The sequence below is a fragment of the Physeter macrocephalus genome, chromosome 12, assembly GCF_002837175.3.
Source record: "Physeter macrocephalus isolate SW-GA chromosome 12, ASM283717v5, whole genome shotgun sequence".
Classification (NCBI taxonomy): domain Eukaryota; kingdom Metazoa; phylum Chordata; class Mammalia; order Artiodactyla; family Physeteridae; genus Physeter; species Physeter macrocephalus.
Genome location: NC_041225.1, coordinates 51111665 through 51132721, shown reverse-complemented (window position 1 = coordinate 51132721; position 21057 = coordinate 51111665). Strand labels below are relative to the sequence as shown.

The window sequence follows — 21057 nt, the reverse complement described above, 5'->3', positions numbered from 1 at the left end:
GGAACCAGCATGAATAACTGTAAAACTTAATGGGAACATGGAAAAGGTACAGATGATGGGACCTTCCTAGTGACCTCTAGAACATGCTTAGCCACCAACCTGGCAGCTCACCTCCTCCAGAGAGTCATCCCTTTCCCCGTATCCAGGATCTCCTGGGGCTCTTCTTTTTGCCCTGTTGATCTCACTGTGTAATAGGAACTCCGGCAATATTACTGATTTAGCCATCTCTGTATTAAGCCTGAACTCTTTACCCTTCCTTCTGCCATATATTTCAGGCTAACTGGCTTATCTACTGCTGAACCCAACTAAGAAATCAAATAGGAATTACTCATTTTCTTAACAATTCTCCCATTCTTCTAATTGTCACTAAAATATTTCAAGGAAGAGCAATGAATTATTTCCTACTTTACTATTTCTCAACCTGATTCCACTCTGTGAAATTCTTCACTTCTTTTATAAAATCTCTGGTATCCTCTGTGTTTCCTCTCCACCTACTGATAATACCTTAGGTTGTAATCTTTCTTGAACTCTGACCTTCTTTTACCCGTTAGCTCCATTCTTTCTTTCCAATCTGCTGCCTAGAATCTGTTGCCCTCTACCTGGGCAACAAAGTGCCATAAACTTCCACTGGTCTGGAGATCAAGTCCCAGGTCGATATCCATCTTGTAGAGTCCGAGAGGTTATCCACGACCACCTCCTTATTTTATCTGTGACTCAATATGGCCCTATAAAAGCTGTCATACTTTGCAACTTTGCATAGGGAAGAATGGGCATAAACTTCTTGCTTAAAGAAAAGTCACTGATTGACAAATAATTGTCTAAAAAGTCTGATGACAGGAACCGAAGATGAATTCCCAGACTTTTTTCCAGGAAACCACCAAGAAAGAACAACACAAATATCTGGAACCAGAGAAACATATGCATTCAATTTGGGTTGCACTTATTGAGGCATTTCTAAACTATGCTGCTAGTAACTGCTGAAAGCCAGACTATATTTAAGTTGGGTTTCTTTCATAGGTCCAAGATTCCACAGAAATTCACAATTTGGCAAGTGTAAGTCAAAACGTGAAACTGAGTATGTTCTGAAGATCAAATGTATGCTCCCACATTCCTAAAGAGAGTATTAACATAGAATTTCCATGCTGTCTGTAGGACATTGTTAACTTTGCTGGGGGAAGAGATTCTTACACTTTCAATTGAAAATGCCTTCCTGAATATGGAACTATCTGCAGATTATTAGGTGAGGTTTAAAGTTTATGCCTATCATGAATTATTATTCAAATATGTTCCATGGTTATTCACATTGTCATCAATTATGTTTTCAGCATTAAAACAAACTCTGAAATCTACACCCATGTACAGAATGCTGACATGATCATGGGATTAGATAGAAGCAAGCTACTAACTTCAGGCAGAGCAAAGGATCACAAAGCTGCCTCCAGTGACGTGGCAAAGAGAGATTATTCAAAACAAGGTGAGTGCACATGGTATTATAAACAGACTCTAATCAGAGAAGGTGGGTGATGGAGCATATTCACAGATAGTATTTTTTAAATGGTACTCTATCCCACCTTCAGGAATATTTTTCATTCATTTGGATATAAGTTTTTCAAGCAGACATTAATTTATTCTGGAAATCGGGAATCACTGACGTGACTGAGAACAAAGTCAATTTAATCATGATTTATAGTCAATAAAACATCATATTTCGGAGCAGTCACACATGAGTTCCTATCAAATCACAAACACAAATTTAATATATGGAGAGAACACAGTATAATTAATTAATCAGATGGCTAAATGAGTTTTATGCACTTTAACTCTAGAAGTGCATATAATTTGCAATATGAAATCATGGTCTCTTTATACAAGACTTGGTTTTACCTCTATTTGGTCAAAAATGTGTGACAAGAGGAAACAGAAAAAATATTACTTCTAAGCCCAAATGTCTGTAATAAAAACAGGATTCGGGTGGTTTGGGGGGTATCTCTTGGCATTGTTATATAAATCAAGATTTTATTAAGAGTAAAAGACCCCAAATGGAAATATTGTCACATAACTTTATAATTCAAACCTTTCTTCTCAACTACATTAAATCCAAGCACATTTAATTTCTGTATTGGAAATACTGAAAAATTTAAATTCACCTTGAAGGTAAATAAATATATGATATCAAATGAGGTACACACTGCAGTATATTTAAATCTTGGGATCAGTAAGGCAAAGGCCCATGTCTTTTGTATCTCAGGGACACAAAGCTGAGTGTAGATAATGATACACAGGGTATAATATTCACAACTAAGAGAAAAGACACCATATTCCCTTTTAGGAATACTGTGATTTGGGACACATGAGAGGGATATAATTTATGACAATTGAGAACAAAAAAGTCATACGTGTCTGGTAGCAATGGATAAAAAATGACTCCAACAAGCTTTTATTTATATGTACTTTGGGATACACTACAGAGTTCCATAATGGCAGAGGAACAATGAGAAAAAAAAATTTATCCAGTATTAGAAATAAATAAGAGTACAGGTAAGATTGAGTTTTCAATGGGAAAAAAGGCATGGATTTATTAAGACTAATAATTATAGGAAAACTTGTGGGGCAGTTAGGTGTAGCTAAAGATGATGGAACAAATGATCTAGACAATCTGATTTTTTAACCCCAGCATCAACAATAACTCAATGTGTTACACTGGGAAAAAAAAAATTCACTGAATCTCATTGTCTTCCTTCTTTTGGCTATAAGTGTAACAATAATTGGCACGGCAATGTAGAGAAAATAGTGGGGAAAGATCTTGGGTTCAAATCTCAGCTCAATTACTTATTAGTGAGGAACATGCTAACTAACTTCTCTGAGCTTCAGTTACTCATGCACAAAATGGATAAAAGAAAAGTTGCCTCTTCAATTCTTTACAAATTAAGTAAGGTAATTCAGCAACTGGCACATAGTAGATATTCAGTTAAAGCTGTGCTGTGATTGGTGCTGTGTTCTTTTTTTTTTTTTACATCTTTATTGGCGTATAATTGCTTTACAATGGTGTGTTAGTTTCTGCTTTACAACAAAGTGAATCAGTTATACATATACATATGTTCCCATATCTCTTGCGTCTACCTCCCTCCCACCCTCCCTAGGTGCTGTGTTCTTATTAGTACCTTGTGTCCACTGTACAGTCAGTCCTCCCTTACCCCCGGGGGATACATTATAAGACTCCCGGTGGATACCTGAAACCATGGATGGTCCTGAACCCTATATATACTACTTTTTTCCTATACATACATATAATAAAGTTTAATTGATAAATTAGGCACAGTAAGAGATTAACAACACTAACTAAAAATAGAATTATAACAGTATACTGTAATAAAAGTTATGTGAATGTAATTTTTCTCTCTTTCCAATTATCTTACTGTACATATTTAATGCCTTTTTCATCTTAACTAAGGACTTAGGCACTGTGGTCATAACTTTTGCAGTTCGAGGGGGGACAACAAAGCTAGAACAAATTTCTTTTTCCCTCTTTGTTCTTACCATAGATCTTAGCAACCTCAACACATGATTTTTTTTCTTTCCTTAGTAAGTCAAGAACTTTCACCTCTTCATTTAAAAAAAAAGCACCTTTATGGCTTCTTTTTGGTATATCCAAATTGCTGAATCACTACCCTTGTGTTCTGGAACTATTATTAGGTAAAATAAGAGTTACTGGAACACAGGAACTGTGATACCTCGACAGTGGATCTGACGACGGAGATGGCTACTAAGTGACTAACAGATGAGACATGTTGGACAAAGGGATGATTCACGTTCCGGGTGGGATGAAATGGGATGGAACGAGATTTCATTACACTACTTAGAACAGTGAGCAATTTAAAACCTGTGAATTGTTTCTGGAATTTTCCACCTAATATTTTCTGACTGCAGCTGACTGTGGGTAACAAACTGCAGAAGGTGAAACCACAGATAAGGGGAGGAGGACTGCTGTTTAGGAGATTAAACATGATAGCAATTTGAGAAAACATAAAATCCTGTCCTCTATAATTGTGACCAAAACATTAGTGAGGTTTTTGGGGGAGAGGAGAAGCTGGATACTGGATAAAAACAGGGATCAGGAAAAAAAAAAAAAAAGCAGATACATATCAGCTATGGGACAAAATTAAATAAACCCATGAAGGAGATAAAAAAGCTAGAAGATAATTTAGAATCAAGTACCAAGGTTGGCCCATGGAAGGAACAGCAAAGTACAGGTGATCTCAGTTACCACAGAAGCACACAAAGCTAGGACACAGTTCCAAAACACATGAGTTTCAGCTAACATGGTGCAGTGCAAAGTGAGAACTTCCTGTACTTGATGTAGACTCAAGAAAAATATTATACAAATACCAATTGGCATAGATCACTTACATATAAAGTGGTAAAACTGCAGACTATCATCAGGAAGCAGAACTGAACAATAATGTAAATTATAACTTAAAAGATGGAGAGAGAAGTACCTTGACATCCTTTATTGTCATTTAGCTGGAATCCATCTGGACAAGTACAATCATAGGACCCTTCAGTATTAATGCAGTCTCCTCCCTGGCAAACACTATTGTCCTCCAAGCACTCGTTGATATCTACAAGTCAATTTACAAAATTTAAAAGACAAACTGTATTAAGAAAAACATTTTCCTTATGTTTACACACCAGACTCACACAAATGAACACTATTTTGCATCTCTCATAACGCATGATTTTAAATGGATGATGGTTTACTTTTTAGAGTTTTTAAGAAATGAAATATTTTGAAAGGATTTTAGCTTTGCACAATAAATAAACAAGTTTTAACATCAAAATCAATTCAAAGAGGAAAAGTAAAGATTCTATAACAAACAGTAATTTACTTGGTTAAATTCTCCGTGATGATAGAGAATAAAATTATTCTTCAAATAAGAATATCTTGAGCATCTATTTATACAAGATCCTGTATTATGCATTACAGGAAAGATTTTTAAAGGACTTGGCATGCTCCCTGCCTCCAAAGAAAAATGATTGTACCAAAAAACCCAAATTATATTAATAAGAAAAAACACAAAAATATTGAGTTGCATTATAAGTTCAAAATAATTTAACATAAGAACTGTCAAAAAAGACATTTGTCAAAAGAATAAAACCAACTTTCAGTGTCACATGAATTTAGAGAAGAGACACTACAGAGGTCAAAGGTGGCCTGTGTAACACAAGGAACTTACTTGGAGTCTTGACAGCAGGGTGGAAAGTGGCAGAGGGGGAAGAAGAGTTTTGGGCAGGCAAGGGAGTCAACAAAATCAAAAGTCACTTACTCAGAAGTTATCACAAACAGCTATAATGCTGCCTGGATTTTTTCTAACGTACGTACTTATAACGTATATGCAACTAAAAATGGTTTACGTAACCAATAATGGGTCTTGACTGTGACCATGTAAGACAATTAATGACCCCCCCGCCTTGCTGCATGAACTTGAGGCAGATCTTTCGCTAGGGCTGTTTATTACCTCATTTACTCCTAGTCAGAGCTCATTATTCCTAACACACTCCATGAGCCTCGATTCTGTTTTATGTGTAGGATTCAAATTATTAGCACTGAAGAAACCTAAAGAACAAAACCTTCTCTGTTTTCTCAGAAATTTGGCATGTTATGGCATTTCTTGCTAATAGTTATGATTGCTGCTAAAATACATGAGGAGGTCCAGGAAGAAGTGAATATGGAGCCTGTTGCTGCCTTATTCTCCTCGCTGTCCGGTTGAAAATGTGGGCGCAAGGAATTAAATATTCCTCATAGAACCCAAGCAACTAATTAACTGCCTTCTGTACCATTCATGGGGCAGATAACAGAGAAGCACCTTATAATGTCATTCTATCAAAATAAATTATTATGAGGTTCACCCATTGTTAAAGTGTTTCTGAATACTTGATCCTAAAATGTAAAACAATGCTGATGTGACTCCGTCACAACTAAAGTGATTTATCACTTCTTCTTTAGTGTGTTTCTCCAACTTCACTGAAGTATAATTTACATAAAACGAATGTGTCTGAGTCCAGTTCAATGAGTTTTGACAAATGTAGACACATTCTTGTGACCACCATCACAATCAAGGCACCGGCATTTCTGTATCAATTTATATCTGTTAGGATCCACTGCTGGATTCTTAACATCACTGTAAATGCAATGTTTTTTAAGGAATTAATGACACACCTTTGTAAGAATGTCATTCTGTAGTGACAAACATAAAGCTTGGTGACATTTTCCTTTGTCTCTTTTTCCAGTCTGACCTTAAAATCTCCATTCCTGTTAATCTAACGCCTTGGGTGTTATAATTTCTGTGAAAGAATCCGTAAAGGAACCATCATGCACAATTAAGAAAGATAATAGCACGGAGGACTAAGTGTCTCCGTCAAAGCCTGACTACGCCAACAAAGGTTTTACTCACTGATTAACTGACCTTTGGTAGATCAAGATTCCTAAAAGTGGAACCAAATTTAATTGAGAAAAGGTTTTTAGATATAAATTCTGTGAAAATAATTCTTAAGCCCCAACTCTCTGCTTATTTCATGATTTTTAAGTGGTAGAGCCAAACGGGGATATTCTAGTCTACTGTTTATGGATCTCTGCCATAAAACGTACTAAAGGAATAACCTGGACCAATCATTTCCAAAAAGGTACAGGCATTTCCATTGCCCCCAAAGGTTACTTGTACCCCCATTCTGTTTGGTTTCTGCTCAGCATAGTGTTTTTGAGAGTCATCCAGGTTGTCATGTGTATCAATAGCTCTCTCCTCATTATTGCTGAGTAGTGTTCTATTGTATGAATGTACCACGATTTGTTTACCCTTCACCTATGATGAGTATTTGGACTGTTTACAGTTTTGCTATTATGAATGAAGTTTTGTTAAACATTCATGTGTAAGTCTTTGTGTGAATATATGCTTTCATTTTCCTTGAGTAAATTCCTAGGAATAGAATGGCTCGGTCACATAGTAGGTTTCACTTTTGAAGTTTCTAATGTGGCTGTAATCATTTTACATTCCCACCAGCAAGGTAAGAGAGTTCCAACTGTTCCATATTTATTCTAATAGCTCCACAGCCATTCTAACAGGTGTTGAGTTGGAGGTCCATTTTTAGATTTACCTTTCTTTCTTTGCTCTTTCGGAAATTGAGACAACAAAATAAGAAAAGGCACGTTTGATCATTAGCATTATGTGAAAAATCTCAATTCAAAATAGAGCAAGTAGAATCCTGAGGATATGAATTTCAGGAACAACACTCTATTACCAATATATGTGCCTCAGTATAATGGAAATGTGTCAGCTTTGTTCACCCTATCCTAAAATAATTTTCATTCACTTTCCAAAATCTAAGAGAAATAATGTATATGAGAGTAAAAGGAAGCATTTAAAAAATGTTTATAAATAATTGTACAGATTTTAAAACTCAGTGCATTATGTTAGAGTCTGGTTTAGTTTAAAAATTTTGCAAGATCTCTATCTTCAAAAGCAAAAAAAAGAGTAGGTGGAATATTTAGAGAGCCCCGTGTGGGATTATCTGACACCACCGACTAGGGTGATATGAAAGAGGAATTTCTTCTAGGAGTTGGCCATCAGGCTTTAAGGATAGCAACAGTCAGTCGTGGTCACCTCTCCACTGAGACTGCTTTGGCAGTCACCAAGAACCTCCACCTGGCTAGATGCCATGGTCAACTTTTGGTCCTCATCTTGCCTAGCAGCAATGTTTGACACAGGCTCATCATGCCCTCTTTGAGGTGTTCTCTTCTCCTGGATTCTGGTTTTGCTCCTTCACTTGCCACTTTGTCTCAATCCCCTCTGCTTGTTCCTTATCACCTCCTCACTTCTAAATAAATGAGGGACAAGGACTCAGTCTTTGGACAACTTCTCTCTTCTAGCTACATTCACTCCCTTGGTGATCCCATCCAACTTCATGGCTTTAAACACTGTCTACATGCTGATGAATCCCAGCTCAGAACTCACCCCTGAATTCCAAACACATAGGTCCAATTGCCTTTCAGATATCTTCATTTGGATACCCACTGTAGGCAATACAAACTGAAAATGCCCAAGTCAAGCTCCTAATCTCCTCCACAAAGCCTTTTCATGGAATACTCCCCCAGAAATAATCCAATGTCATCTCAGGCTAACCTCTGCTTGCCTACTTATTTAAGACCATCACTCTCCCTCCCTCCCTAAGCACCCCCCATGTACCCCACTTTAATTTTCCCCTTAACATTTACTGCCATTTAACAAACTATATAGTTTATTTATTTATCACGTTTATTGTCATCTCCCTCACTAAAATGTAAGCTCCACGAGGGCAGGACTTTTTGTCTGTTTGGTTTATTGCTGTATATCCTGTACCTAGAACAGTGCCTGGCACATCCTTGACACTCAAATTTTTGTTGAATGAATGCATAAATGAATAAATGGATGACTCTGACTTGGAAAGAAATGTCAGAAGGTAAGAAATACTAGCACTTCTTCCCTTTTTCGATTCGGTCTGCAAAGAAATGACCAACAGAGAAGGGCCATAGGAAGACAGAGTAAATCATGAATCTTCTTCTCAGGCTTTGCAAGGGACTAGCACGGAGCAAACATAGCAAGGGGCTGGGGAAGGTGCCAAGGTAGGCATGGAAGCAGAGACTGTGCCTGGAGGGAAAACAAGTCAGAGGCAGAGCCTTTGAAGGCTGAGATGCCAAGACCTCTAATAACCAGGACAACTGAGGCCACCCAGAATCACAGACTGAGTGGCTACTGAGTGTGCTGGCATACGTTGCCCACAGAAATTAGCACAATGCTTGGGATTCTGACTCCACGAGAAGGCCAGCAGGACTGCAGGATAACGCTGTAAGAAAACAAGACTCTGCCAGAGTTAGGAGAGGAAAATTACACATGTAAATAGAAATGCCAACAGAAAGATGGCTCTTCCTCCCACAGCTGTGAAAGGCATGTGAGCTGTCACAGCTCAGTTAATTACAGCTACATAAGACTGGGAAGGGTCAGAAACAATGCCAGTTGGGAATTAGCAGGCTGAACTGTTAATATCGTTTCAAAGGGAGCTCTGAATTAATTGACTGGACTCCAGTCCTATTTATAACCTAAGACACTAGGGAAATTAGTCCTGACTTGAAAAGAGTCTGATTATATACTTAAAAAGAAGCTTTCTTATGGAACATATATATTAATAATGACAAGCAAGCTGGGGAAAAGCTTTTATTTGGCTTTTCATGAAATGGATGGTTTTAGCATAAAAATATTGGACTTCTGGTGAAAGGGTTACACATTAAAACAGCCAAAATAGAGGAACATGTCCTATAATAAGCACCCATAACCCAAGACTTAGTCAATGGCCTGGTTATCCTCTTGGCTAGGCCAGGAATTCGGGCAAAAAACATACTGGTGGTCAGTGTAGGTTTTCAGTGCCTTAGCATGTGCCCTACCATCTACTTACTTCTAGAATAGATTCTTCCGTGACTGGCTCCCAGAAACACGACTGCCTCTTCCATCTTGCATTGCCACTATGTTGAATCATCAACATTTACCCATATATTGTAGAGTTCCCCATCCACAGTTTTCAGACAACCAATTATTATTGTTATTATGACTTATCACTTGATCATTTGCCTATTTTTTCAGTAGGTATGTTGATTACAACTTTTCACTCGTTGTATTAACCCTTTGAAAAACATTATTACCTCAGGATAAAATCCTAGAAGATGACCCACTGATTCAACAATAATGTACATTTTAACACCTCTGAAATGGTACCAACTGCCCTCCAGACAGGTTGTGACTGTTTGAGCCAAGTTCTCTGGTCAGAAGAGAAGGATACAATACAGTTGATCTTTCCCAACCAATGGGACTGAAAAGTCGAAAAGTATCTGGGGCCACTGAAGTATGTGCCACAAAACCAGTCACGGAAAAGCTCATTCTCTTCTATCAAAGGTGGGATTCAGACCCTCAAGCAGACACCACCTCACCATGTGAGGCAACCCCTGCCACGTTCACATTTCTGCTTTCATAACTGACAGGGTCTAAATGCAGCAAATCAGCAGATGAGTGGGAAAAACACACAGTGAACACAGAGAATTCACAAGTGACAGGCTGGCGTCAGGCAGCTTCAGCAGCCCTGACCACCCAAAGGGGTTCTGAGCCAAGGCAGGTGGTGAAAGTGGTTAACAACTCACAATGCTGTACACATGGGTTATCTTGAAGAAATGTTTTAGGTGAAAAGCTCAAAATTGAACTAAAGTCTGGCTTTAAAAACTTTACATTTATCTGGAAAATTAACTTGTCTTTACTTACTTGGATCGTTGGTACCACTGGTCGGGCATCCCAATGGATGCTCTACAGAACTATACACCTAGGATAAACCATCCATAGCTGAGAAAAGTTAAACTGATTATTTATTCATTTAGCTGGCATAATTCTTCTGGCATAACTGCTCTGAGTAGTGTAAGGAAAACCTTGATTCTATGCACTTCTTGGCACAATTTGTGTGACCATGGGGAAAATATCTTGCAGGGACCTAGTGTCCTCAACTGTGAAGTCAAAAGTATGGGGTCAAGGACAGAGGCCAGGAGGATGTCCGGATTTCCCTGATCCTGATTCTCTCGTTTTATGATTCTGCAATCAAGAGCAATTCTCACCTTCACAATGGTCTCCAAGGGCGGACGCTCTGTAACCCTGGTCACAAACACAGCGGAAGGAGCCCTCCGTGTTCCTGCACTGCCCATTACTGCAGAGATGACGGTGCTGGCATTCATCAATATCTATGAGCAAGAGAGTAAAAAGAAACTTAGAAGTGGTGCTTTAAACGTGAGTTTTTAATCATTCATGTAAAGGAGGTCTATAAACTATCTGGTTTCTAATTAATTTAGAATTTTCATTATGTGATTCAAACTGACCGCTAGTAAAAGGTCACTCATTAATATCCCTGTAGGGAAAACCAGATGAGCTTAAAATTTTAAGCAATGAGCTAAGAATCTGTACATATTAATTCTACTGGTCACTGATGAGGGGCAAATACTTGCTGTAATCTGGGAATCACAACGAAGCTTCTTGGAATTCCTTCTATAGGTTCAAGTTTAACACTCTGAGTTTAAAAGCACTAAGGCCTGTGATAGTCTAAAGCAGGGGTCAGCAAGCTACAGCCCACCAATGCCTATTATTATAAATAAAGTTTGACTGGAAAATAGCACCACACATTCATATACTATCTGGCTCTTTACAGGAAAAGTTTGCTGACCCCCCTGTTTGAAAAGTGTCATGGTGTGAATGTCTTCAATTCTTTTTCAGTAATTTACCCTTTAGACCCCTAGCAATCAGCCTTCCACCTTCTCTCTCGCTCAATGATTTTCTGGGCAAATCTAATGGTTCTCCAAATGGGCTCTCAGCCCATTTGATACCTACATTGCCTCTGAATCTCTCTTGCTTGACACACACATCCTCTGCTTAGAGATCATTTGTTTTGTAACCGCAATCCTGAGCTCAGGCTCACAAACGTGCCTGCATCATATCCACACATAAAAGGCATGGTAATATATTGCATGTATTCCATCATTTACTTTCACCATTAGATTCTGACTTTCCTGAGGCAGGGCCTATGTCTACCACATCTTTTTTTACTTCTTAGATGACCTAGTGTTTCAACAATCAGCAGGCACTTATTTCATGTTGTTTGCTGATAAACTTTATTCATCACATTTGCGTATGTGTATCTACTTCTGGCAATGTGATTCTGCAAGAGTTAACACCACAGGGACCCTACACCACTGCTCTATCCTGCTCTGCTTATAGCATCATTCTGATTATCCTGGCATTTAGCACCTAAAATTGGTTTGCCCCTATTTCTAACCTGGTGGGTGATTCTCCTGTGTCTGACTTATCTCTAGGAGTGACATCACTGGCTCTTCAGAAGGAAGGACTATGAACACGATAGCCTTATTATATTATGTGTGTACCTCTACTCTTATCACACACACTGTAAAGGTCAGGATTCATTAAATGAAGTATAAAAACTTTGAGAGGGACTAGAATCTAGAACAAATTACTTAATTTATCTGTGTACCTGAGTGTGTTTCTGTGTGTTTGATCATTCTTCACCTCTAGATTAGGTATTGTAATGACTTTCTATGTTCTAGAAAGGGATAATTGAAGAAGGTTATGATAATATTGGTAGATCCCTTTGTAGGACCACCATACATTGTCTCTTTTATAACACTACCTCAGGAGACCTTTCTACTTTCTACTTATTAAATATCTAAAGTTTACATACAGACATGGATTTGATTTGTTTCCCTATAATAAAACAACTGATCATGTACAGTGTGTATTCTTAAATAAATGACGTTTAAATGACATTTCTTTTCAGGAACTCTGGACACTTGTGCTTGTCACTGGTGATACCATAGTATTTTCAAGCTCAGGAAGCATATACTTGTTGGGAAGTGAAGTACAGTTGAGCCTTGAACAATGAGGGGGTTAGGGGTGCCAACCACGACACAGTCAAAAATTTGCATTTAACCTGACAGTTGGTCTTCTGTCTCCACAGTTCTGCATCTGAGGATTCAACCAACCACAGATCATGTAGCATTCTACTAAGTATTCACTGAAAAAAATCTGCATATAAATGGACCCATGCAGTTCAAACATGTGTTGTTGAAGGGCCAATCTGTAATTCTGTATGAAGTTCAATGAAGAAAAATACTTTTTTTAAGTCTAAGGTCAACTCCAGCGAGGTCCGAAATCCTCACTATCACCTGTAGGAACAGGGCATAGTTCACAAACTTTATCCCTGAGTAGAAGGGGGATGCTATTTCAGTCTTCCTAAAAAGTCTTGTTTAGTGATTATTTTTTTTTAAGTAAGAATTTAAAAAAGCTCAATGCATACAAAAACTTGGTCATTAATATTCCAAAACATAATACCAGGCTGACATAATTCCCTTCTAAGTGTTAATCCTATTAGGTGAAACTTTCAAATGATTTTAATACAATTGATTTTCTGCAAGTAAGGAATTACACAGAGAGCAACCATTTTTCTTTCCAATAGTAATGCCCAGCCACTGATCATTAACACCTTAGTCTTCAAATTTAGACTTTTCCCATCCTGTTTCATTGACTTTCCTGACTTAAGTGTAAGTCCCTCGATTTCTGGCACAATAAAACAATCGCGTAGGTAGTTTCTCAAAACCCACTCACTTTACTGAGTGCACATTTTTTTTAGGCACGTGCCTTAAACTGCAATCACAGTAGTTCATGGTGCCACACTCCTACCTTCACACTGGTCTTTTGTTGCTGACAGCTGGTAGCCCTGCCCACAGGTACACCTGAAGGAGCCCTCGGTGTTTTTGCACTGCCCGTTTATGCACAGGTTCCCTTGCTGACATTCGTCAACATCTGTAAACACAATGACAATTGTTTTACATTAGTTCTCATATCTAAACACCCCACTAGCTAAAGTTTGAGACTGTAAACCAAGCTACTGCCCTCAAAGCCTTCCATTTCCAGGCTGGCCTTTTAAGGCATGACTCACAATAGAAAATTTTTAATAAGCAGAAAAAAAGGCTCTGCCCTTTCCAATGCATTCTGGGGTTATTATCACAAAAATAACAGTACTTCTCCTAGGTGAGGCACTCTACATTTTAGTTTGAATCAGCCCACCAGTGCTCCAACCATCAACCTCAGTATGCTGAACTGTAGAAAAGAAATAATTACAAATAGATGATAAATTTATGATGAAGTAAAATTGCTTTCAATACAACATCAAGCTCTTTGCCATCTCTCTCTCTCTCTCATACTTTGGATATAGCACAAACACAATATGAAATATTTTAGAGTTGAAAAAAGAAAGAACCTCAGCACAAAATAATGGCTACGAGGCAGTTTGCAGGCCTGCAGAAGGCAGAAAAAAGGCAGAATTAGAACTCTCCCAAGAATTTAAAAAACAAAACCATAATGGAGGCAGTTATGGGAGGAAATAGACATTTCTACTGTACTAGAAGAACCTGGAAAAGTATAAGGTCAAACAGTTGTGTTAAAGGACACTGAGCTCACTTTCAGAGTAACAAGGAAAGCCAAGAGGCATGATAATGTTTTGATGATAGACGTTGGAATGTCTAAGGAGAAAGTGATGAGTGAGGATTTTTTTTCAAATGGCTTGAATAAACATAGAGCTATTGACTGAGAAAGAACATAATTCTTTATAAGTTTTCTAGTCGTGGATATGAATTTACACGAATGAAGAAAAGCCTGGCCTCCTCAATAACTTGAACACTTGTGGTAGAAGCAGCGCGTGTTCTCTAAACGTTTTTGTTTGGCTGTCAGGTTGGTCTGATCTAATTAGATAGTGCTGTCTTGCCTTCTCTATGTGGATACAGCCTCGGAATGTTCTGCTGAATAGCTAGTCAGTTTGTAAGAGTTTATGATTATTAAAATATGGTAGGACTGAGCTTTACCACCTCCACTACAGGTCTGCTGTGAGGATTAGTGGAGACAATGGATGAAAACACACCAGCCCTGTACTCAGAGTGGGAGAGAGGAGTCCTGATCTTAAAAGAGCAGAACTTGTTTAAAGGAAATCACGTCCTAAAGATCAATGTCTGACTAGTGCTTCCTTCCGAAAATATCCTGTTACTTAAAATGCATCTACAAGTTTAAAAAAAATTTTTTTTATATAGCAGGTTATTAGTTATCCATTTTATACATATTAGTGTATACATGCCAATCCCAATCTCCCAGTTCATACCACCACCACCACCCTCCTCCACCACTTTCCCCCCTTGCATCTACAAGCTTTTGCCAGGAGAACTCAATTGACTGCACAGTCCTTTCCCTCAAGTATCACCGACAATTACCTGTTTCCTGAGCAAAGTTGCATTTCTTAACCTCTAGTGAGGCATTAACCTTTTGAATTTTATCTTCATGCAAGCAAGGTGTCAGGTTATGTTTCCTGAAAAAGCTCACATTGACTATTAATGTAACTGGAGTTCAGAAATTTGTTTCTGATTTAATTTCTTGCAGAAATTACTTGAGTTTACTAGAAACTTTTGTTTCACTTATTGTGAAGTTGATCCCTTTTGTTTATATATAATTCCTGGCTGTCAACTGTTGACTACCAATAGAGAAATTAAATAAGAATTTTGTCTTACGAATGATTTTACACCTTTCCAGCATTCTCAGTCTACTAGCTTTTCAAGTGGTCGACAGCAAAGACGAGCCCACACCATGTTTTCTTGCAGCACATTCTATAAACTACTTGAGACGTCAGATCAAGAAGTTAAGACCAACAATAGCTCATATAGCTGGTTGGATCTCACGTAATGTCTGACAACATTTTTAATGCTTTGGCCTCTTTTTGACTTTCTCAAAGAAGATGACAAATTAAGCATTCCCATGTGAAGATGTCTGCAGCAAGACTATACCCTCCATTCCAAGTACTGTCAGGATACACCAGACATCTTACATAAGTTACTCATTTATGTTGGGAAGACTGTCAGAAGTAATTCATTATAAGTAATGATACACATATTTGGAAAAACTTGAGGCAACTCTGTTATCTTGAATGAGGTGATCTTTGGGTCTTTAAAGGGACACAGGGGAACAGAGGCAGCATAATTCTACACATTAAAAAGCATTTTTTCTTTTCTGATGAGGGACAAAATTCCTATGACAAAAGAACACTTTCTAATAAAATAGGCATGCAGGACAAATGTCTTCTCTCTCTTGTGCCAAGAGATGAACAGAAAATATTTTTCTTCACAAAAGGTATTTGTTTGGTTTTTTAAATAAGTTTATTTATTTTATTTATTTTTATTTTGGCTGCGTTGGGTCTTCACTGCTGCACGCAGGCTTTCTCTAGTTGCGGCGAGCAGGGGCTACTCTTCATTGTGGTGTGTGGGCTTCTCATTGTGGTGGCTTCTCTTTTTGCGGAGCACGGGCTCTAGGCATGCGGGCTTCAGTAGTTGTGACTCTCGGGCTCTAGAGCGCAGGCTGAGTAGTTGTGGAGCTCGGGCTTCGGTGCTCCGTGGCATATGGGATCTTCCCGGACCAGGGCTCGAACCCGTGTCCCCTGCATTGGCAGGCAGATTCTTAACCACTGTGCCAACAGGGAAGTCCCAAAAGGTATTTCTTTAAGGGACTTTTTGCACATATTACTATGATAAGTCCTGCTCAGAGTTAAAGTAGAGACTATCTCTAGGTATTTATACATTTAGTACATACAGCACTAAAATGTACAAAGAAATACAAAGATACAAATACAAAAAGATACAAATAAGTAATGGATTAACACACTAGATAATGTATTTACAACCTGAAAAGAGTTGTCAGTACGTTGAGTGAGGTGAAGACACAGTCAATATTTAGGACTATCAACAGAGTGAAATTAGCAGAGTTACTGCAATGTTGGAAAACAGATATGATCTGGGTAAACTTGACATCTGTGAACTGAGGTCGTTTGGGAAAGATTATGAAATAATTAAAGAAAAAGGATGTTATACAATTTGGTATTGTAAAAAGGAAAGGCTTTGACTGGGGACTAAGGAAAACAACTAGTGCATATGTAGGTTTCTCCAGATGGGGATCTTGCCTGATCCTGTTCCCAGGCTGTAATGGAAAGACACCAGGAGAATCAGAGTAGAGGGCAAGTTTAAATGGCAAGTAGACATAACAGCCCTTTCCCACCTCCAAGCTTTGATATGTGCTGTTTCCCCTGCCTGCTAAGGTTTTCTCCCCTCCGTATTCAATATTTTAAGACCAAGTTCAAATAGCAACACCTCTGCAAAGACTTCCCAGAAGCATGTAATCAGAATTCGTCACACACTTCTTGGCTTCAGCATAACTTTGTACATGCCTATTATTCGGTGAATAACAACATCTACCACAAAATGTCATGCTCTGCCCCTGCCTTATATCTCATCCTCCATGTATCATCTCTGATATCTCATTACCCTATATTATCTCATGCAATCCTCACATCAACCCTCATAGGTGCCATTATCGTTACCTTCTTGCAGATGAGCAAGTAAGGCATGGCGAAATGGGATAACTTATCCAAGCTAACACAGCTTCAGAGTATCACAGCTAGAATATGACATACTGCCTTTTAAAAGAAAAAAAAAAAACTAAACTCCAGACTTATTTGGATTTCACCAGTTTTTCCATGCAGGTCCTCTTTCTGTTCCAGGATCCAATCCAGGGGACCACATTATATGCAGGTGTCTCATCTCTCCACTCAGTCTTTCCTTGTTTTGACAACGTCAATTGCCTTGAGGATATGGGCCAGAATTCCACAGAATGTCCCCAGTTTGGACTTGTCTGATGTTTTTCTCATGATTAAGACTGGGGTTACAGGTTTTCGGAAAGAACAGCACAGAGGTAAGTGCTTTGGTCCTCACATAATGTCAGGAGTACATGACATTCACATGACATCACTGACGACTTAACTTTCATCACTTAGTACTTTACTGTCTCCAATTATCTGATGCAGGTTTGCATTTACTCTCCCAATGAGTAATAGTTCTTTGAGAGATTTCAGCCTCTTGGTAACATACGCAGTGCCTGGAACACGTTGGTTCCTTGATACACTTGTGAGGAAGGAAAGGAAGGATGAATAGAAGCTTCTGCAGCAGCCCAGCAGAGTGCCCTGGAGACTGGAAAATATGAGTGTTCCTAGGGGTGGCATCAATTGATGGTGTAAATTCTCAGGTGGTAGGGAGACTGACTAGAGAGGAGCAGGCTCATCTGGGATGGCAATGCCAAGAGGAAGACGGTGGTAATGAGTCATTCATTCAACATGTATTTACTCTGTGCCTTTTGCCTCTAGAGAGTCCAATCCTCGAATTTTAGGGATGACATGGTATCAGGAAATCTGAGATTATTTATCCAAGGTTGTACAGTGAATCCCTGGAAGAGCCAGGATTCAGGTCAGTAGTGAGAAAGAAGATGGGTGTGCAGGGGAGGATAATCATGAGCAAGTACTTGAGTCAAAATAAGCACAGAATATACCCAGGGCAGTTGTGACATCAGTTGGATGGGACAGAGATTGCAAATTGAAGAAAGCAGTGGTGACAAATTTGGAATATGAAGTGCGGGCCGATTACAAGGGTTTTTATGAATAAGCAGATGAAAAGAAGCAGGCAGGCAGACTGGGAAAAGAAAGTAACATGACAGGTTATGGCAATAAACCAGATACAGCAATCAAATAAAGATTAACAATGGCTTCTAATGCTGAGACCTTCAGCCACCATTAGTCCTGTATGTAAGGAAGATATAATACCTTTCAAGTGATTCTCATGTTTAACTTTTTCTGAGGAGATGCCCAGCTTAAGGAATCAGAAGGAAAACTGCGGATGTGGGAAAGGACCAGGAGAAAAGGGAGATGTGCCTACTTCATATGCTCTCCTGGGAGTGGATAGTATTCTGCTGTATGGAAGGAGTAAGGCACCAAATTGAGAAGTCTGTGAATTCCCTACTGCCAGTGGAAGATGCTTCAATTCTTACACGTCAGTAGTAGGGTATCTGTTTACTGCTTCCCTACCAAAGTGATAAATTAATCACTACCCTAGATCCTTCACTTTCATTGAGACAGTAAAGAAAAAACTTTTTACTTACTTCCTCTTTCTCCCTTTGAAAGAGCATGCTTTTAGGTATAAAAGTGATGGAAGATAGCAGAAGGGAAACAATCCATAGATTTAACCACAGAAAAAATGAAAATTTCTTTAAAAATTATTTTAAAAATTAGCGAAACCTTGGACAAATTACACTAATAGTCTAAAGAAAACGGTATATGTTAAATATATACACTGTACATAGGTTTATATATATATATCCTATATATCAAGTGTTCATACACAATGACTTAAAAACTTGATTAATGGGAAAAGATATTAACAAATTTACAAAAGAGGAAATATAAATGTTTAACAGATGTATGAAATAAGTGTTTAATAATTAGAAGTGTTTAGGAAATTATTAAAGGAAATAAGCACATAAAATACATATTAAATCTTTCAGAAGTAAAAGAAACACACATTTTAAAATTAGAAATTAGTGTTCCTCTATTGAAATAGTTAAAACACAGAACATTTTGCCTGATTATTCCACTTTTATAAATAAGGAAGTAATCTGAAAATTCAGGCAAAGGTTTATTTTTTTAAAGAGATGCCTGTTAGGTTTTATTTATTTATTTATTTATTTAAATTTTTTTAATTTTTAATTTTTTATATTTTTAGGTTTTATTTTTACATAATAATCAGAAGCTGGAAAAAATATGTTGTTCAACACCTGAAGAACAGCAAGAAAATGGTGACACAGCAATACACCGGGATATTACACTGCCTTTAAAACTAATGTTTGAAAAGAGTTATTAATGAAATGTAAAATGCTCATGATATACTATTAAATGACAAAAAGCAAGATAGAAAACTGTACACAGAACATAATGATATAAAATATCGATGAGATATGAATATCCACAAATGAGGTTGAAAGATTACTTTATCTTTTTTACCTTTCTGCATTTGCTACATTTCATATAGCAAATGCATGTTTTTTAATAGCAATTTTATTGAAATAAAAATCACACACCACATAATTCAGCTATTTAAAGTGTACAATTCAATAGTTTTTAGTATATTCACAGAGTTGTACAACTAACTGCATGTATTGTTTTTATAACTGGAAAAAACAAAATAGATCTGTGGTTTACAGATGTTCTCTAAAAAAAACACTGTTTTTCTCTATGTAAACAGATAGGGTCTGTATTTAATCACCATGAGGAGTCACTTTCAAAGATGCCAACCAAAATGTGCTCCAAGTAGCTCAATCAAAATAAATGACAGGTAGTATGTTTCCCTTTTTTAAGGCTAGTTACTCTAATATGTTTTTAAGTGCAGTTCAAATAAAAATGAGACATCTGATCACAGTATTTACCTTTACAGTGCTTGTGGTCTGGAGTTGGGGTATAGCCCTTGTGGCATGAACACATGTAGGATCCTTCGAGGTTGGAGCAAGTACCATTTGTGCAGATATCTGGTTCCAGGCATTCATTCACATCTTAAAGATGGGGTATAATGGAAAGGGGGAAAAAAAGACAAAGAGGAAAAAAATAAATAAAACATAAATAAAGTTGAATTTGGTTAGAAACAGAAACAGTGGATCTTCTAAAGAGGGGCAGATTCTTTTTCCTTTTTTTTGGCCGCACCATGCGGCTTCTGGGATTTTTAGTTCCCCGACCAGGGATTGAACCCAGGCCCTCAGCAGTGACAGTGTGGAGTCCTAACCACTGGACCACCAGAGAATTCCCAAGAGGGGCAGGTTCTTTAAGATAAGCTTTCAAATTAGCCCTTAAGAGGAAGAGAAGCTCTGGTATGAGGTATGTGTATGATGGTTCCATGGCTTAATTTACTTTCTGCAAAGTAACTCAAAAAAGGAACCAAACATGCTCTACAAATAAACTCATGGAAGGTTTGTTTTAGACGGGAGGGAGGAAGAGAGGATAGATGTAGAGCAACATCCCTTGCAAGACAAAATATTCCAAAGAACCACAGATGTGTGGAGGTCTAGTTAGGGAACTGATGAAATTCAGTAGAATGTGAGTGTTCACTGAAGCAAGAGATATGACTCATGACCCAGAAAAACCATGGGAAAGTTTTAACAGAAAGGTGAAAAAAAATGTGGCAAAACATTCTAAGATGGCATTGAATCAGTGATTAAAGAAAAAAAACAAACATAAGCCTACTGGGTAGTTTGAAGGTGGGGTATAGGCTGAAGAGGCAGATACAATAATAATAGCTAATCTTTTTTTTTTTAACATCTTTTATTGGAGTATAATTGCTTTACAATGGTGTGTTAGTTTCTGCTTTATAACAAAGTGAATCAGCTATACATATACATATGTTCCCATATCTCTTCCCTCTTGCGTCTCCCTCCCTCCCACCCTCCCTATCTCTCCCCTCTAGGTGGTCACAAAGCACTGAGCTGATCTCCCTGTGCTATGCGGCTGCTTCCCACTAGCTATCAATTTTAC

General features: G+C 38.0%; 1 protein-coding gene across 8 annotated transcripts in view; it reads right to left on the bottom strand.

The window, feature by feature from the left end:
* Positions 1–21057, bottom strand: part of LOC102973572 (latent-transforming growth factor beta-binding protein 1) — a 259508-nt gene that overhangs the window by 87164 nt on the left and 151287 nt on the right. For all 8 annotated transcript variants that reach the window (XM_055089108.1, XM_055089107.1, XM_055089111.1 and 5 more), the window contains exons 16-19: positions 19962–20084; positions 13305–13427; positions 10679–10801; positions 4497–4619 (exon numbers count right to left, since the gene is read on the bottom strand). In XM_055089108.1, the coding sequence (XP_054945083.1) occupies positions 4497–4619; positions 10679–10801; positions 13305–13427; positions 19962–20084 (492 nt within the window). The remainder of the gene's footprint in view (positions 1–4496; positions 4620–10678; positions 10802–13304; positions 13428–19961; positions 20085–21057) is intronic.